The following is an 18,927-nucleotide window of genomic DNA, read 5'->3' as shown; positions in this document are numbered from 1 at the left end:
AATTGGACCATAAATTAATAATATTTTGCTCAAAGTAAAAATGGTAGTAGGCGCACTTGCCTCCGGAAATGGGGTAAGTGCGCCTGTGTAAAAAACGCTAATATGAAACATTATAAAGAGAACACTCATTTTAGTCCATAGAGAAATAAGTTTTACTCGCAATGCTCTTGGATAATAGGGGACCGGACAGGTATTACCAAAAAATCTGAAATTCAGTTTAAAGTAAAGTTTGTAATATTAAAAATATTATCTCATATTTGGTTTTGTAAAAGAATTGTGATTTGTATTTTTAAATCAATAAATAAAATACAATAATTATAATATTTTAGTCTATTCTTTACGGCAAATGAAACACCAATCACGGCGCATGACGTCACACGTGGTAAAATGTAAACAAACAGACGTCATCTGGATGTCATACCGCGTTGTGTTATTTTAATGCTTTAAAGGTGTTTTTTGACACAGAACTGCTCTAATAATTTATATTAATTTATACGGGACGTTGTTACTATCTTCCAGCTTAACGTTTACAGATTGTTTAATCGTTAATCATAATAGACCGCAAAAAATATCGTTGGTGCGTCGTACCTGAATGTAATAATACTTCTATATCTTTACCAAACAAATTATTTATTGATGTACCACGAAAAGCAGATATACGAATAAAGTGGTTGCAGTTAGCAAGACGAACCTACGACGGAATGTCTGCAGACTCACCGATTTAGTTCTGTGAGGATCACTTTGATATAAGTAAATAAAAATAGTGTTTCGGTTTAAAATAAATCGATGAATATTTCAATTAATTAAATCATTTGTACACCCAGGAGGTTATGGTTATGAGATGTATTTATTTATGTTTTAGCTGCCACATGATTATGAATAGAATATTTATTTATATAGAATTCTGGTTGTTACACAGTAACCTGAGATTGCCTGAGATTAACACGGTCTATGCAGTGTTGCCAGATCATAATTTCTCTTTACCCCAGGATTATTTGGAATTTAAAATTTTACCCTTAAACCAATCATAAATAATTCGGTACTTTTTTTTCTATATCCTTATCTTTGCAGACGCCACTTCTTTCTTCACTTCCACTACAATAATTATTAATTTAATTATCTCATTTTATTAGGAACAACTAGCTGTACACGAAAATTGTATTGAATAAAAATTATAATTGTTTCATGGCCTACAATTTTTGTAGGGAACATCTTTCTCTAAGCTCAATATTTATTACAATACCGTGAAACAATAGCTTTAATACCTTAACTCGTAGAATTACCCCAAAAATTACCATAAAAAATACCCTGCTGATTCAGTTTTACCCTAAATCTAGGGTAAATAACCCTAATCTGGCATTATTGAATCACTGTTCAAATGACAAGACTTGTCAAGTTGCTTTATCCACGTATGACGTCACACGAGACGAAATGACATAATGTAGCGTTTGCGCGGGAATTATAGGTATTTAACATTTAGGCATGGTTTTATGTACTTTTTAAGCTTTATTTGTGCAAAATACTATTTTTCTTGGCTATTTATATCCACAATGATCAATTTAAAACGCCTTCTGAAAATTTGTCCGGTCCCCTATTTTTAATCACTCAATATTATAACAAACTATGGCTGTCAAATGAAATTCGGGGTAAGTGCGCCATATATATGTAAATCAGGGCTTCAAAACATTTTAGATTTTTTGCTATATAAGATTTTTGCTATATTAGAGTTTTGTGTGCGGATATGTTGGAATAAAAAATGGTAGCCCTAATATAAAATCCATTTTATTTCTAAAACTAAAATAACATACAAAAATGTAGAAATTAACAATTTCGAATGCGTTATAACTCAATTACTTAGAATTTGGCCTTATGACATTTGATATGTTTTAGCTGCATTATATCCAGATAACGTGCCTGATCGAACAGTTGGAACCTATTCACGTAAAGTTGCTCTAGACCAAGGTATTTCAGTTTTTCTTTTGTAAAATCGATTTAACTATTTCGCGCTTTTATTTAAGTCGGCTCGAAACAAAATACCTTGAGTACAAAAATTCTGCTGTTAAGTATAACATTTTTATAATAATAATTCATATTCGTAAAACTTATTCTCAAAAATGGTTGGTTATATATGGATCAGGGGCAAGTGCGCCATACGACTATTAACTGTGGCGCACTTGCCCTACTCGACAATTTTAAGTACATTTTTTCGCATTGCTAAAAATCCTTTATTTTAGTATATATAAATAAACTTCAGACAGGAAGTTAAAATAAAAGGTTTAAACTATGTATTCACCTTACTGGTTTACAGAAATATGTTAAATATCTTGAAATATTTGATGTTATCTTTCACGGGGTCATCTCTGTTTACAGGTCTAAATGACACTTAAAATAAAATGGCGAATAAATCGTATTAAAATGAACATAGCCATTTATGTTTTTAGTGGAACTGTATTTCAGTTAGTAGCATCGATATAAGATTGCGGTAATTGTATAACATCAATAGTTTTCGATTTATTTAGGGTAGGTGCACTTACCCCGTCGGCGCACTTGCCCCGACTGACCTTACTTATTAATAATTTTACGCCACAATTATCCTTAAAACATTTAGTACAACGCGAGTAAGTCGTGGGAATTAATTAATTAGTCCTCTATCAGGTAGAGGTGTAAACATGGCCGAAATGACGCATCGTTGCGAAAGTAATCCAATTTATTGAGGTTGAAGGACGAATTCAATGAAGTCCATAAACAAAGGGCGGGAAAAACAAATCCACGTAAACCCCAGACACTAGAAATTTTGATCAGAATTAGAAGATTTTTTGAGTATTTCACAATTTTTAAATGTTTGAAATGAAATAAATATTTCGCTGGATTGGTGGTAGGTAAGCGCAAAAACTTTTCAGCGGCAATACTATTTCTACGTAGAATTTAATTTACAAAGTAATGCACGTCTGCACTGCCCTTGTTTAAAATCAATAAAGTGTACTATGTCAGGACCTATTACAATGGTGTCTGAATACAATACTCTCGTGTTTCTTTGGTCTGTTGTTAAAAAAATAAAATTATAGTTAAGCAAATTTGATTATGTTTTTCTTCTTTACTAAATTTTATTATAATAAAGATACATTTGCAACGTACCTGACCTTCAACATACGTCAACATCAACTTTATCCGCTTTTATTACCACTTTTATCCCGTTTAATGCGTCTTTATCTTAAAATCATAGTCACTGATATGTCTTGGCCCACGTGAATATGTGTCAACGGTAACAGTCGATAACATATCGATACAAGACACTGAACTTCGATAATTGCAATAATTATCGATTAATTTCTATCTGCCAACGTTGTTTCTATGTCGATAATAGCAAATCCTATTGGATTAGGTTTAGGCCGCAACTGCCACTGTAGTTCAGCAGAGCGCTTCGAGCGTGTTTTAATTAAATTGATTGACTTTTCTACAGTACACCTACATATTATGGTGAAAACACGGTCAGTTGCTGTCATAAAAGGTGAACCGACAGTCTAGTAGTTGGTTTAGCGGGTAGATAGCGGGAAAAATCATAAACTCACAACCCACACCCTAAACATATTCGAACACTTTAAAAACATTGGAATCAATTATTGCAAAAAAATAGGAAGATTTGTTGTAATCTTTTGGCGCCAAAGCCACTTTTATTTTCTTACACTGCCTAATAAGGGGCTTAATGAACGGGGCAAGTTGTCTGTGTATAAGGACATCTAGCGGTACTTGGTGGAACTGCATTTTGTTGAGAAACTGGGTGACACATGGAGTGAGGACTTGATGACTTCTTGCTCAATTATATACAAAAGATGGTCGCACATCATAAACGAATAATAGAACGTATTTGTAACCACAGAAAATATTATTATGAATAAGGTGCCAGTGTTTGAGATGGGTAAAAAACAGATGTGAAAACAAAAAATGCTACAAATATGTGTTTATAATATTATACTGTGATGGTATGGAATCTTTTATGGTGCGAGTAGAGCTAGGGTATACCCTCTTATTAAGTATCAAAATATCTACTTATTTATTTATGGTTGTAAATATTTTAATTATGCTTACTCGCTTGACGATAACGACCACGAGGATATGGTAAGCCTTTAATAAATTTATATTTGTGAATAACATTAAGGTATTATTTATATTATTTTTTAGCGTTAAATAATAAATATTACTTAATTAATTAAATTAGAAAACATAAACTTAATAATATGTATTAAAATACCTAGTACTTTATATACTTAAATATTTTTTTTTAATCCCTACACGTGGCTGAAATATAATTAATAATACTATGATATATTATTATTACAACACGTTATTAGTAGTTTTTCTTTTATAATATCGCACTCATAAATCACATAAAAATTATATTTATAGCACAATATTGTTGCACCTTAAACACTGGACAATAGAAATAATATATTATATAAGTAATATGCAGTAAAATATAATAAATAGGTTTTCTTATCGCTACGAAACAATAAGGAAATAACAAAATACGTACCTAAAGAAATCAACGTATTTAACACAAAACACTTTAAGTTCACTCTACGTAAATAATTTCGTGAAAAATTCGCGCCAAAACTCGAAACTTGCTGTACAAGCACCTCCTACGCTCTCCGAATGCACACTGGCCAGAGGATTTTGATCCTGCAACACGATGGTGAACGCACTCCGAGGGCTCGTGATTCGACGATTAAATTATTTAAAAACTCATTACAAAGTACTTAGCATGTGTGAGTTTGCACACGCAGTGTACGCGTTCAATGAATGAAACATTTGTCGAGCTTCTCATTATTTAATTATGCCGTGGTATTTGCGAAAATGAATGGATAATTAGCTGTGGCTTGCTCGTTATCAGTTTGGTCACATTGAATCATCGTTATGGATGATTATAGGCATAATTGTTTACAGCACGTAGGGAGCGTTATTTGGGTTACAAAAAATAGCCAGGAATTTTACCGAATATTGATTAGATGGATAGGTAGAAAGTAAGTCTTATAAAATTAGTACAACCTAAAATAAAGTACCTAACTTAAAAAATGGTCTGGTTTGTTCTTTAGATTAAATAATGCAATAATAATATTTTTACTTAGATCGGACTGTTTTTAACCCGGGCCCGCTGTCTAGACAAACAAGACGTTTCCACGTCATTATAATTACAATAAAAGCATACACCTGTTTCAATGTTTATTTTTATGTTTCAATAATTAATAAAAGTGGTTTGGTTGTTCGACTTCTTTATCTACTGGCTGCTTTGTTATTATTATGAGTACAGAAAACAGATCGAGTATCGGTCTCGATATGATGTTAATTTATTATCAATGTACTACGCCGTCTAATAACCGAAATGATGATTGGTTTTTATTCCCAGGTGTAATAGTAACATTTGTCAATAGAAAACAATATGTTAATTCGTTGTAAGATTTTGTTTTTGGCCTAAGGCTTACCTATTTTAGATATTTGATTAATTTTATATATTTGGGGAAATATAATGGCATTTAAATATATAATATTTGATACAGTTAAGTAGACAATTCAGTTTACTGCATCAAGGTCCAATAATGCAAGTGAAGTTATACTTATGAAATAAGGTGAACAATCTGCTTAAATATTGCATGGTAAATTGGTAATCCATCCGAGTTTTGTTAAATATCACATCGCGTATGTAATACAAACTTACTATAAGTAAATCTAAAAGTGAATGCGTACTTCAAGCATAGCATCAATATATTTTTATTGGGTACCTTTTATTACATAGTTATATGTATAATCCAAGGTACCTAAATTAAATATATTTTTAATTGTTTCATTCGAATGCTATACAACAATCGATTCTACAGATTGTATTCAATCGATCACAAAATTTGTCCAACGCTAACCGTTGGTGTTGCTATATAAAAATGTTTATAAATAAATCTTTGTCGACCGGACTACACAAATTAAAAGTCTGTTATAATTCTTTCATTTATAATATTTACTTAGTTTATATTTAACTATTACTAATATTAAAAAAAAATCTTACAATTATAACGTATTTTTTTAAAAAAGGCGCGAATTTGTAGCATTTTGTTTATGTCATTTACGTTTTTGGCAACATTCTTTTTGTCTTTCAGTTTTGGTGGAAAAAGCTCGTAGTTCGTATTGAACGATTTCGAGCGTTTTTCCATAAAACCACTGTTTTATTTTGTGATAATACATCTTAAATCTCTATATTTAGTTGTAAGAACCTTGCCGCAAACAAATCTGTTCGTTATCTCCGACTGGGAATACTTTTTGCGTTTCGTGCTTGTGTTGCTGACAAATCGATTCGGCGTTGCGAAGTTTCAGGTTATATTAATAAATTACGAGTTTTCATTAACATTTGTTTCTAAAATGGAAAACATGGACGTAGCTCAAGAAGGCACATCGGCGGCGTCGACGCCCATACTCGAGAATGGTGAGAAAATTGTATTTTTTTTTTGTGTCTGACGCCGGTTGTACATGGCGTCCATAGCGCTCAAAAACGTGCTTTGTTGAAGGTGGCTTGGATGGGATCGGCGGTGAGACCGGGCCCGACAAGAATGTCACCGCCGAGGAGATGACTTCTAGGGATTACTACTTCGACTCGTACGCGCACTTCGGTATCCACGAGGAGATGCTCAAAGACGAAGTTCGGACGCTCACATACAGAAATGCCATGTATCACAACAAGCATTTGTTCAAAGGAAAGGTAAGTCAAACGCGCACGTGCGCTGAATGTGTTCAAACAAGCTTTCAATACCTATTTCAGTATAACAATAGAAAAAACGTTGCATAGCAACTACTTTTTATGTATAGATTGTAGTGTGGTTTTCTCTCACAAAGACATCATTCACCACCTGTGAGTGGTTAGTACATACAGTAGATAATAAAATAAGGTTTTAAATATTTGAGGTTTATTTGTAAATTTATTCTATCCATGTTTTTGGAGGTTAAACACATTGTTTATTGTTTGCTTTGTCAATTGTAAAGTTTGAGTTGATTTATTTTTAGGTTTCTATATTACCTTACAATTATTTTTAAACAATTCCCTGGCATTAACTTGAGAAATATTACCCATATATTTAAATGTACTGCAAATTTACTACCTAGTATTACAAATATTCGTAAATAACAACCTTGCCTCTTCAACTTAGTTTGAAGTTAAAAATTTGTGAGTTTTTGAATGTGAATAAGTTAATCAGCTAATAACTCAACAGTTATTGATCCGTTTATCTATTTTTTAAATATAAACATTTGAAAGTATTCATTATAATAGATCCTCCAATCACATTAGTGATATTTTAAACTGAAGTTATATTGATTTTTGTGTTTGTTCTATTTTCATAGTCCTTACAGTCACATTAGTCATATTTTAAATTAAAGTTCATTTTATTTTTTTTGTTCTATTTTCAAATAATCCATATGTCCAACAGGTGGTCCTTGACATTGGGTGTGGTACTGGCATCCTGTCCATGTTCGCAGCTAAAGCTGGTGCAGCAAAGGTGATAGCAGTGGAGTGCTCCAACATTGTAGACTATGCACGGAAAATTGTTGAAGCCAACAGGCTGAGTGATGTTATTGATATTGTCAAAGGAAAGGTAAGCTATAATGATTAACAGCTGTTTTCAATAACTGATCCCTATCTCAATCTTCAATCCAAATAACTTTTGTTTATATAACTCAAGTATAAGCAGATGTAAATTGTTTTCTTGTTATAGAGTTCTTTCCAGTTTAATTTCAAATAGGGCATATTTTTAGGGAATGCTATCTACTCTTAATGAATTTAGTGCTTTATTATTAATAATTATTGTGTTCCGTGATTATGCTTTATGTAAAGATTTTTAAACAATTAAGTGCTGTTGATCAGGTTGAAGAAGTGGAATTGCCAGTGGAAAAAGTGGACATAATTATATCAGAGTGGATGGGCTACTGCCTGTTCTATGAGAGCATGTTGGACACAGTGCTGTACGCCTTAAGAGACAAGTGGCTCAAGCCTGATGGCATGATGTTCCCAGACAGGTAAGATTTGATGTCCTACCGTAATCTGTAAATTGCATTTACAAGGCCTTTTGTCACTCCATAGTTTAATATATGAAAACAACAATTGTTATGTTTGTGGCCATCTTTATAATTCATCCTAATCATAATAGCTAAAGGCTGATATTAATAGCTAAAAGAAACTAATGTGTTCCAAACCGCAAAACTCACATTAATTTGTGCACAAGATTGATAGTAAATTTTTTGGTACAGTATACTCAACATGAGTATTTGAATAGTCTTGCATAATTTGGAGATTATTGACTACATTTTTAGTCTGTCTAGGTTGAACACTAACTATGCATTTACAGATGCACATTATTCATCTGTGGTATTGAGGACCGTCAGTACAAAGACGAGAAGATCAACTGGTGGGATGATGTGTATGGCTTCAACATGTCTTCCATCAGGAAGGTGGCGATATCAGAACCGCTGGTTGATGTGGTTGATGCTAAACAGGTAATGACTTGACATGAAACTTGTTGGGATTATTATACAGGATGTTTTAATGTAGAGTGTTTTCTTGATACAGGCTGTTCACAATTGAGGGTTTAATTTTATATCATGTGTCGCGGCAGTATATAGGTCCTTGAAATTTTATAATTCTTTGATATCTGTTTTAGAATTTTACTTATTGAGATTTGTATTTGATTTTATTACAGGTGGTGACCAATTCGTGTTTACTCAAAGAGATAGATTTATACACAGTCAAGAAAGAGGATCTCAACTTTGAGTCCAAGTTTCATATACAGGTGGGTGTACTTTCCAAGTGATTTATTATTTTCTATAACATTTAGTTTATGTAACTATTTGGAAAATATTGTGTGTTTCGTATTTAAAAGTAGTATTGGAAAGAAACATTTGGAGCTCCCCTTTAAATCTCAATGTGTACAGGTGCGGCGTAACGACTTCATCCAAGCACTGGTGACGTTCTTCAACGTGGAGTTCACGAAGTCTCACAAGCGGCTCGGCTTCAGCACCGCGCCCGAGGCGCCCTACACACACTGGAAGCAGACCGTCTTCTACTTCGACGACTACATGACGGTAACTACATCTTGTTATAACTTGAAGAAACCGTAACGTAATTCTATGAAGTATATATAATATCTATACAGTAGTTAGAGAAAATTGTATGAAACCATTGACTGACAAAAAACTTGTTGTATCTTGTTATGTGTACTCTGAAAAATAAGTCATGGAAGTCTTCAACACACTGATGGTTTATCTATTGTTGTAACTTTTTATGTGATACCTATGATCAGGTCACAAAAAACATGTTTACTAGATCTATTGAATTTGTGTTGAACAATACATACACAATTTACATTCATTCACTAATACTTTCAGGTGAAAAAGTTCGAAGAGATCACTGGAACGTTCTCGATGCGTCAGAACGCGCGCAACAATCGCGATCTGGACTTTGAAATAGAGATCGACTTCAAAGGCGAGCTGTGTCAGGTGCACGAGAAGAATCACTACCGGATGCGTTAGTGATGTCACGCGTTCCCCCTTCCGCCCCGTCGTCCTTCCCACGGCCCCCACCAGCGCGGACCACGTGATCTGACGGGCCGGCGAGAGTTCCTTACGCGCGAAATGTTGTTTTTTAAATGAGGTAAAATAATTTCGAGTGCGATGAGTTTTGCGGATTTCTGCGCGATAATGAACCTTATGTATTATTGTGATAGATTTAAAATGCTTAGAGTAGTTTCAGAATGTGGAAAATGTAAGTGAAAGTGTCGATATGTGTAGTATGGCGACATTAGTGAGACGAGTTGTTGTATCTGCATGAAGGTAAATGGTTGGTGAAATAAAATCATGTTATATAGGGGCCACACTAAGGTTATTTTCATCGCCTTATATCGCACGGAATAAGGCGTATAATTCTGCGATAAATTAAAATGTCTACTGCCTATGTCAAATTATTGTGAGTTCTTGATTCAAGATATTCTGATATTTTATCTGCTTACTGGATGTTGTGAAATGACTGGTAAACGGTGGAAGCGTCAATATAAAAGAAGTGGCTATACATAAGGTGCACTTACACACTGTTTCCAGGCATGCTATAACTAACGTCATGAAACGTTTACCCGAAGTGAACGTCATTATACGTTTTTTGAAAATTTACTTCATTAGACGTTAGTGTGGTTATGATGCGGGGCATTAAAGAAGCAAAATATAGTAATTATCTTAGATGTATAAAATCAGTGCTGCGATATTTTGCCGCACTAGTTGTCTTTTATAACCATGGTTTATTAGCATTTAACCATTGAATGCTTTTATTGTGTAATAAGAATGACTATAAAATCCACAATGTTTAGAATGTTAATAAAAAAAAAAATATATTGTATTCTAGTCTTGATAATTCAGTTAGAAACCAACAACTCGTCTCATTGATTTATCTATAGGAGTATTTGATACATTGTAAGAATAAAGAGGAATTAGTAAATAGATAAAGCGTCAGAAATTTCCAAAATTGTATAGCATACATCGCACTGAAACCTAAGATATTGATTTATAAGTATTTAACGTCATAGTATTTTTGGTACTTGTTTTTACAAATATCTAATGATATGATAGATGATGCAATGCTGTAATTTGTGTGTAAGGAACTCTACGGCCCACCTAACTTGTGAATAACCCAGTGGTATATAACTTGTGTATCTGCAATGGCAGTTGTGAAAGCCACTGTTACTGTTAGCGTTTTATATGAAGCGATGGTCATGTTAACTTTGTTTTCAATGTTCCTCAATTTTCATATATGGCTGGAGTATATCGTTTTAAATCTGTGTTCAAATGTAATGAACAGTGGTCTGAGATGTAATAAAAACACAGAAGTTAGTTTGTTTTTTTTTTAATAAATATCTTTTTACCGGCTTAAGAAAAGCTCATGATAAGCAACACAACAGCGCGTTGATCCCATATAAAGTCACGCATGAAGCCTCTTATGGACTTGCGCATGAGCAGGTATAAGCGGCTCATATTATTTAAGCTGAAGTACTTGTGCTTGAGTACTTACCGTCGCAACGTCCGTACAGCTCTTGTAGAGCAACTTTTCGTGTTCTTGTTAAGACACTCGATAGGTACTCGAGGTTTAATGTTGGTAGTTCGTTGGGGAGCCCGTATGATATAGTATGCTCGTAGCTCCACGAATACATTGTAGCACAGCTATTTCAGGATTGAAGCTCGATCAGACGTTTCATTTTGTTTCTATAAACTCGCGCTGAGAAATGAGCCTCTGATTCGCTTGAGTTTGCGCAAATCGATACTTGGCTTTAGGCGACGTGTATCAACGTTTCACTGCTGACGGTACCCATACGTTAATGCTAGCTATTGAACGGTTTCTCAGTATTACTAATATTAACTTGCATAGACGTCACTGTTTGCCATTGACTTTTACGTCTTTCGGTTGACTCCAGCATTGGAAGCATATCTCAAGGTCACAGATATAGAAATTGAATAGCAATAGTTTTATAAAATTGACTATTTTGGTCAAAATCAAAGCGACTGTGGCTTATGGGGTCATTAGGCTGCACGATCGACTTATCATTCTTGTGCCGGTATTGATTCGATAACTGGATAGCGCATAGTACATTTTCTATGTCAATGCCTAAAGTATATGACGCGCTGTTAAATGTTGCTCAACATGTTGCGCGTTATATATCATCTAGAAAACAAAGTAATCGTAATACCAACATTTGTGATATGTTCGTAATTTTTGGCTGTTGTGCTTTTAACATTGATCTAAAATTCATAAAAAGTACCACATATAAAATAGTACTGACTGCAAATTAGTCGATAAAGTGAAAAGGAAATAGTATAGTGTAGCTCTTGTCTAATGCTTGAAGTATAAAGGCTGGATATAAACGAATTTTTTATCGATAAGGCGATGGTCGCTGTGCTGTGTGCTTAGAATGAGACAAAAAAAAGACTTCGTGTCGTTTAATTGGATTGGTTGAGACTAACACGTGACAGACGTTTTGGTCTCGATCAAAGATTAGAATTAACGATATCAACATGTCTTTCTTTGGAACATTTTAAGAGACCTGTGTAGCTTTTCGTGTAAGTTCATTTTATTTTTATTTAAAACAAAGTACTGATAGTTTTTAATAAATAAAATTCCGATTAATGAGTGTGTGTCACAATATCTGTCCATTTATTTTGTATTGAATAGACAGGCAAAAAAATAGATATTTTCCGTTATATTTCTTATTGCTGGGGTCTCCCAGTAATTTTTTCCTAATAATTAGAGATGTTCCGACTAGTCGGTAAAGCTATCTATCCGGCCACTTTCGTAGTCTGCTACTAGTCGGCGACTATCGTGATTCCTACTTTGTATGTATTTCTCATTGAAATGTATACAGTGGAAATAGTATTTTTGCTATTTTTCCCTGCCCACTATGAAAAAATATCATTTGGCAATTGATAAAAAAAAATCCATACATGAGACTTTATTTTTGACATTTTATTTTAATTGAGCTATTTTACTTTAATCAACAATAGTCTATTTTTTACACAAAACCACTGCTCTGACCCGTACAAAACGAAGGATCACGAAAATTGCCGGATACTCCCGAAACCGTGATTGGCTTGGTCGACTAGTCGGCCGACTGGTCGGCTTCTCTACAGCCGATTAATCGACTAGTCGGTCAAATTTATAGTCGGCACAACAGATTATATTTAATGTACAGATCAATGGTACAGATACAAATAATCTACGATTATATTCTTTTTAAATCTTAATGTTTTTAAAAATGATTGTCAGTCTCCATTAAACTTTTCTGCATAGATAACCCTTGCTGCGCCATCTCAAAAATCCACCTTATATGACTGTGGAATGACATGCCGGACGTCCTGTTAATACGTGGTCTCAAGTTCCTCTTCCTCTCGCTCTCAAATTACGGATGTTATGGAAGGAAAGCTTTGAGAGCCGTATAAGCAAAAAGGGGATTTTCGACTCTTACCAATCCCGCTATCAAAGCTGCTTTTCAATTAGAATGCCTATAGTTGCAAAATTACGAATTCACCTCCGTAGACAGGATAAGACTTGAGACTATATTCGAGTACATAATGGGTAATGACAATAGATTCCCCCAACCGCATATTTTAGGACAGTACAAAGTGATTGTTAAAATCGACTCTAAGTTGGCTGCGATTAAGGTTTTTGTTTGATATGGCGATGAGATTTTATAAGGTCATGGTTCAACGAACTTTGGGCCATTAAGTAATATCTAGGTTGATCCTATAAGCGGTAGACGCATACTAATTTAATCAAGGTTTAAAATGGGGAGTCCACTATATTACAGTAAGAAATAAATGAAAATAAAATGAACTGTATTAATTAAGATTGTTTTCTGATTATTTGTATCGAGCCGCCTAGATGACTAGACACATGATTTCATTTTTATTTCATCTTATGTAATAGATTACTGACGGTTTTAGTTGCAGACTTTTTTATCTATGGTGTGTTTTGATTGGACTTATCGTAATTTTATATCAATATCGTGGATCGGCGTTTTGTAAATATTCATTGAATGTGTTGAAGTTTGATTATGGTTGAAAACCTAATACCGCCCCTTCTCTATTTCCTTGGTAATTTTCTGTTTAAAAGTAGATGCGATCACTTTTTGGATAAGCCGTCGGTAGCTTAACAATTACTTTTAATAGTTTTTCTGCCTAGGTTTCGTTGTATGAACGTGCCTATACTGGATATAGCAAATTGACAGACTATAGTGCTTTATAGTTGTGATACGAATTTGAGCATTGAAATTATAAGTCGGACAATTGCATGAATTATATTTTTCACACAGTCTCGGAAGATATACTTATCTTGAGATAAGTATATCTTCCGATAGTGTCTAAAGTTACTACTTTAGACACTATCGGACTGTACGAAAGCCATGGGTTTAATTCAGGGTTAACTTAACTCCATAATTTGTGGGGAAAATTTAAAATGAAATAAATGCACCTAAAACCGTCAGTAATATTGAATATGATATTAAGTAGATATTACGAAAGGATTTTATTCTTACTCAGATAACTCGTCAACGGTCACGTCATGGGCGTAGCCAGGGGATTCAAAATCCGGGGGTATAGGGATTCAAAATCTCCCGAAATAAAGTTTATCAACTAACAATTGATTGGTTTTACTTTTTTAAAGCTGACAATCTGTATTTTTTTTTCATCTTACTATGAATATCATGCAATGCACATTTTTGTTGTTTTATTTTGTCACCTCCCTTCTCCCGATACTAAAACTTGGCTATGCCCGTGGGTCATGTGACCTGTATTTTGTACGATGTAGCGAGAAAGCGTGTATGAATGAATAACGGTGGATAAATGCGTACCTATGACTTGTTGTTTTTATTTACTTTCCCCAAAATAGAATAATGCTTGTACATTGCTGCTTGAGGTCCGAAATATATGTCTATTAATATATAGAGCTGAGTTTGTTTGCACGCGCTAACCTCAACAACTAAACCGGTTTTGATTTTTCTACATTACTCCTGATTGCTACAGTCTATTTTTTATCCCGGCAAAATATAGATGTGTTTTTTTTTCGGAAACAGAGCACGCGGGAGCAGCCATGAACAAACACTAGTTATTGATATTATAATACAGAGAAACTCAATATTTTTATTCTTTAATGTTTAAATCTGTTTCGTGAGCAGCGTAGGACATTTTTTGGCCATTGAAATAAAATGCCTACATACATATTAATTTATGTTTAATTTAACCAATACATTTAATTTTTAAGTACGAATACTGATCTAACAAGGTTTTACACTATTATTACACTTATATCGAGTTACCAGGTCCGATAACTCCAATTATAAAGCTTGTCAGAAGATAAAGTGATTACAAATTATTACACATTCCAGTGTACAGACGGCAACACTAACAAGACAAAAAACCACACATTGTCACAATTACAAGAAGCTGACGAAAATATATTGTATTGTTTTATGTCCTTACGTTGAATAGCGTATTTTAAATTAATTTTAAAATAACGGTTTCGAAACACTTCTAAATTTAAATAATTTACTGCGTAATCTTTTAAGCCATAAGTAGTGTTGCCATGCGTACAACATGCATAACCTAAACTATAATAGATTAGGCTATTACAACGGGAGCCACAATAGGTGGCACCACTGCGGCCGCCACGGCGGACTTCTGCACGTCCACGCAGCAGCAGTTGGTAATCAGGTGGTATTCATCGCAGGAGTTCGCGTACAGCGATCTGCAGTCACTCTTGCGGCAGTGGAATGGTTGGTCTGGAAATGATTCAATTGCATAATACAATTTAATATTGTTTTAGGATATACTACGGGAACTGGTAAAGATCTTATAATTTAGTGTTGCAACTTTCGGACTTCTTTATTAGAAGCAGGTGTTGATAGAGCAAGAATATAGTTTCTAAATATAAAAGAAATGTAGTTTTTGCATTTATGTGTTTGTATTGTATTGACTGAACATACATGATTCCGCACCATCTACTATCGTTTCAGCGCGATATTTCGTATGTCGGTTATTGAGTTATTGCCAGTAATGTTTATGGATGCAGATATTTAGAACTATTATCACATTATTTATTATACTTGCCTGACTTTTTTTGTTACTTTTTTACTAGGAACATAATAAAAAAAAAAAACTCACAGCCAGGACTTTCGCAGCAGCAGCTATCGTGAGCCTGCTTGTACGAGCAATAGCTGTAGACAGAGGAGTCGCAGAGCGGGCATCCCGGATGTGCTCCCGGCGGCCCTGCTGGTCCAGGATAGTGGGATCCCGGGTACCCAGCCCCGCCCGGATATCCAGGTCCTTGTGGGTAGTTGTTGCCTGGATAGTGTCCTGGGTAGCCGTAGTTGCCGCCTAACAAATAGTCCCATATTTCGCTTAATCCAAAACCTGTTGGTGAATGTTAGGTGATAAGCTGTTAGTAATGACTGATGAGTCGTCTCGGATGAATTGTCCAGTTAATGCCACGTTAAGCATGAAAATCGGCAACCATGCGGATAGGTATACATTTAATACATAGTAAAATTGTTGTTAAGAATATGATTTGCTGTGATAGCGTGAATATAAAAATAATTAAATAGGGACTTAGGGATGTAATATAAAAATTAGGAAATATACTTACCCCCTTATTCATAAACGTTTTTTATCTAAGGACGCAGTAAAGCTGTGATAACAAGCCTGTTTCTCAGTGCCCAACGGCACTGAGAAATAGACATAGGGCCGTTGTGATTGGTTATTATTGTTGTATTTCAATATTAGCCAATCCCAACGGCCCTACGTCTACGCACTGCGAAAACTGCCATGCCGTCAGCACTGAGAAACAGACTTGTTATCACAGCCTTACTCGATCGTTCGATAAAAAACGTCTATGAATAAGGGGGTTAATGTATATTTTTTTTATGGTATACGAATGAAGATGCGCGACATTTAATCGTAATGTACATACTATTTAATTTGGTGTGCAATAACCCCGAAGGGCTGAATAATACTATTTAATTATAGATTATCTAAGATATAATTTATTTAACAAGCTGATTGGTTTACATTGTCGGCTATATCTATTAAATATAATGAACATTATCAGTAGCACGTATTGGGAGTCGTTTATTTAACGTTGTCTAGTTTCCTGTCGTATTCGTGTACGTAATAAAAAAGTTAAGGTTTTTGTCTATCTACCTACTGTTTTTTTTTAAAGGAAACAGCGGTTGTCTCAAACAATGATCAACAGATAATTGAAGATGTAAAATGTCCTTGTACGTTAAGCGACTAATTATTTGGGTTAATTACCACTAATAATATTTACTTGTCATTGGTTTATGTGTCATTGTGAAACTGTGTTAATGGTGCCATAAACGTTTGGATTTTTTTTGTTTGTACGCGTATGTAGAAGAGTAAAATACTTTATTTAGAATTCATTATCTGATGTAGTTTTATATGTATATTTTTTTGCATAGCTTGTTGCGTTTATAGTTTGTATGTAGCCTCCATAATGCGGTGGATAATGAGCTGGTTTTTGAATGAGAGGCCTCGGGTTCAGCTTTACACCGAACCAAATGTTCTCGTGTGTTTATTCGCGTGTAATTATGACTGAATCATTCGTAGTCAATGTCCGTGATCTAAGAAATGATGTATTTTGTATTATAAATATGGATTCTCCAAACATACAAAATATAATTATGAGAAAAATGTTTTTCCGTAGATAGTAATACTTCATTAAAATTAGTACTTATAAAGCATTTTTAAATCAATATTTTAAAAATATTTTCATTATCATTTTATGCAAGTGGAATAATAATGATTTTCCGTTAACCTTTGTAATTAAAACTAAGAGACAGTCCACCGTCCACACCAGGCCGTTTAAAAGTAAGTAATATCTTTGTATTCCAATTTTAAATTTGTAATCAGAGATAATAAAAAAGGCAAAGGCACTTAAAAAAATAGTACGCATACAGTTATTTAGGCAGTATTAATATTTAATAATATGATCCCAAAACAAAAGTGCCTTAAGGCAGGATAAGGCCTTGAGGTAAGATACCTCAAGGTCCATTTTCATACATTTTGTTTCACCTTTAATCTGGGTAACTAAACAAGTATTGGCAAGTAAAGAATTTAAATTCACGTCTAGTTAGTGATTAGTTCTCGCAGTTGAAAGAAAAACGTAAAAATAATTAATAATCATGGATATTTCGGCCTTTAAAATTTCGTCATATTAAATTCGTGAATTTAAATTCTTTACTTGCCAATACTTGTTTAGTTACCCAGATTAAAGGTGAAACAAAATGTATAAAAATGGACCTTGAGGTATCGCCTTAAGATATCAGCATGGACTTCTCTTAATTTTTATAATTGCACAATAAATAATGTAATGTCCGCGTTTCCTTTAAGCGGCGCATTCCCTTCAGCTTTCCCTCACCTATGGGAATTCATGAAAACCTTTTCAGTTAGTAAATAACCTTCCAATAAAACTTACCGGCACCTAGACGGTTTCTGCTTATATCATAATTCGATACATCTTGACCTATAATTCGGCGAACATGTTATTTTAATCGCATCATTAATTGGACGACTTACTTTATAATAGTAAAAAAGATAATTGCAAAAAATATGAAAAAGGGAAAAAACATATTAAAAATAATTTGAATATAAATAAAAAAAAAAAAAAGATATTGTGCTCTGAATCCTTATTATTCCTATTACCCTCTTCAAATTATCTCAGTGCAGCTATTTTTTTTATAGAGTAGCCGTCAATTGGTATTTAATTTCTTTACTTCCAAAATGGCGAAAAAGGTGGGACTTTAAATTTATTATCATATCTTTTTATTGAATTTGCAGACCTCATACAAATTCGTATTCCTAATTTAAATATATTTTTTTATAATATGAATTTTATAGGACTGGGAATTATTTCACTGATTATATCAATTAATAACCACTAATTCTAAACTAAAGAATTTGCCCTTTAATTAAAAGAAAATTTATTCGTACCTTGACAAACCGTAATTGTCGCAGCCAGTACAACAAGCAGTATTTTCTTATCCATTTTCACAATATTCACACAATTAAAAAATATATAATATTTTTAATCACACTGTTTCGCGTCCTGCATTGGCGACGACTAAGAAATGAGTATTATAAATAAAGATATACCATTTAAGGCTCAGTGAGGCGGTTTTACCGGTATACACATCGACGTAAGTTGTTAACTTTTTTCTAAATATGTTTGGCTGTATGGTATGATTTCTTAGTTCATGTTTATAAATTTTATTGCTGTTTTTTTTTTTATCTTTAATACTTAATTATTGTAAAACTCAGCAGTAATATTTTTCGAAATAAGTTTGACTGTAAATA

General features: G+C 33.7%; 3 protein-coding genes across 7 annotated transcripts in view; 1 reads left to right on the top strand and 2 right to left on the bottom strand.

Moving 5' to 3' along the window:
• LOC115453435 (b(0,+)-type amino acid transporter 1) overlaps positions 1-4,745 on the bottom strand; it is a 36,930-nt gene extending 32,185 nt beyond the window's left edge. Inside the window, exon 1 of one of the 2 annotated variants that reach the window (XM_030182143.2) lies at positions 4,532-4,745. Coding sequence is in view for 1 of the 2 variants with exons in the window: in XM_030182128.2 (XP_030037988.1) it covers positions 3,136-3,159 (24 nt within the window). In the remaining variant the exon portion in view is untranslated. Of the gene's footprint in view, positions 1-3,135; positions 3,319-4,531 lie in introns of those variants that run through there. The other variant, XM_030182128.2, reaches the window with a different exon arrangement.
• Positions 4,746-6,076: 1,331 nt separating this feature from the next.
• LOC115453399 (protein arginine N-methyltransferase 1) lies at positions 6,077-14,417 on the top strand. The gene is made up of 8 exons (XM_030182096.2): positions 6,077-6,466; positions 6,549-6,739; positions 7,464-7,628; positions 7,898-8,049; positions 8,379-8,526; positions 8,730-8,819; positions 8,962-9,111; positions 9,415-14,417. Exons 1-8 carry the CDS (start codon positions 6,403-6,405, stop codon positions 9,556-9,558), a joined length of 1,104 nt encoding a protein of 367 aa, XP_030037956.2. The 5' UTR covers positions 6,077-6,402; the 3' UTR covers positions 9,559-14,417.
• A 357-nt stretch (positions 14,418-14,774) lies between these two features.
• On the bottom strand, positions 14,775-18,722 carry LOC115453409. 4 transcript variants are annotated; one of them, XM_037438060.1, is made up of 4 exons: positions 18,565-18,722; positions 18,050-18,097; positions 15,721-15,969; positions 14,775-15,338 (listed from the first exon to the last, which is right to left on the bottom strand). In XM_037438060.1, the coding sequence occupies exons 1-4, from the start codon at positions 18,617-18,619 to the stop codon at positions 15,178-15,180; spliced, it is 513 nt and encodes a 170-aa protein (XP_037293957.1). In that variant the 5' UTR covers positions 18,620-18,722; the 3' UTR covers positions 14,775-15,177. The 4 variants fall into 4 exon arrangements, with proteins under 4 accessions (XP_037293957.1, XP_030037966.1, XP_030037973.1 ...); XM_030182106.2 differs by having other exon boundaries at positions 15,721-15,933; positions 18,565-18,721; XM_030182113.1 differs by lacking the exon at positions 18,050-18,097.
• Positions 18,723-18,927: the final 205 nt, after the last annotated feature.

Source organism: Manduca sexta, chromosome 13 (genome assembly GCF_014839805.1).
Source record: "Manduca sexta isolate Smith_Timp_Sample1 chromosome 13, JHU_Msex_v1.0, whole genome shotgun sequence".
Classification (NCBI taxonomy): domain Eukaryota; kingdom Metazoa; phylum Arthropoda; class Insecta; order Lepidoptera; family Sphingidae; genus Manduca; species Manduca sexta.
The sequence above is the reverse complement of the archived record's forward strand: the minus strand, read 5'-3'. Positions and strand labels throughout refer to the sequence as shown.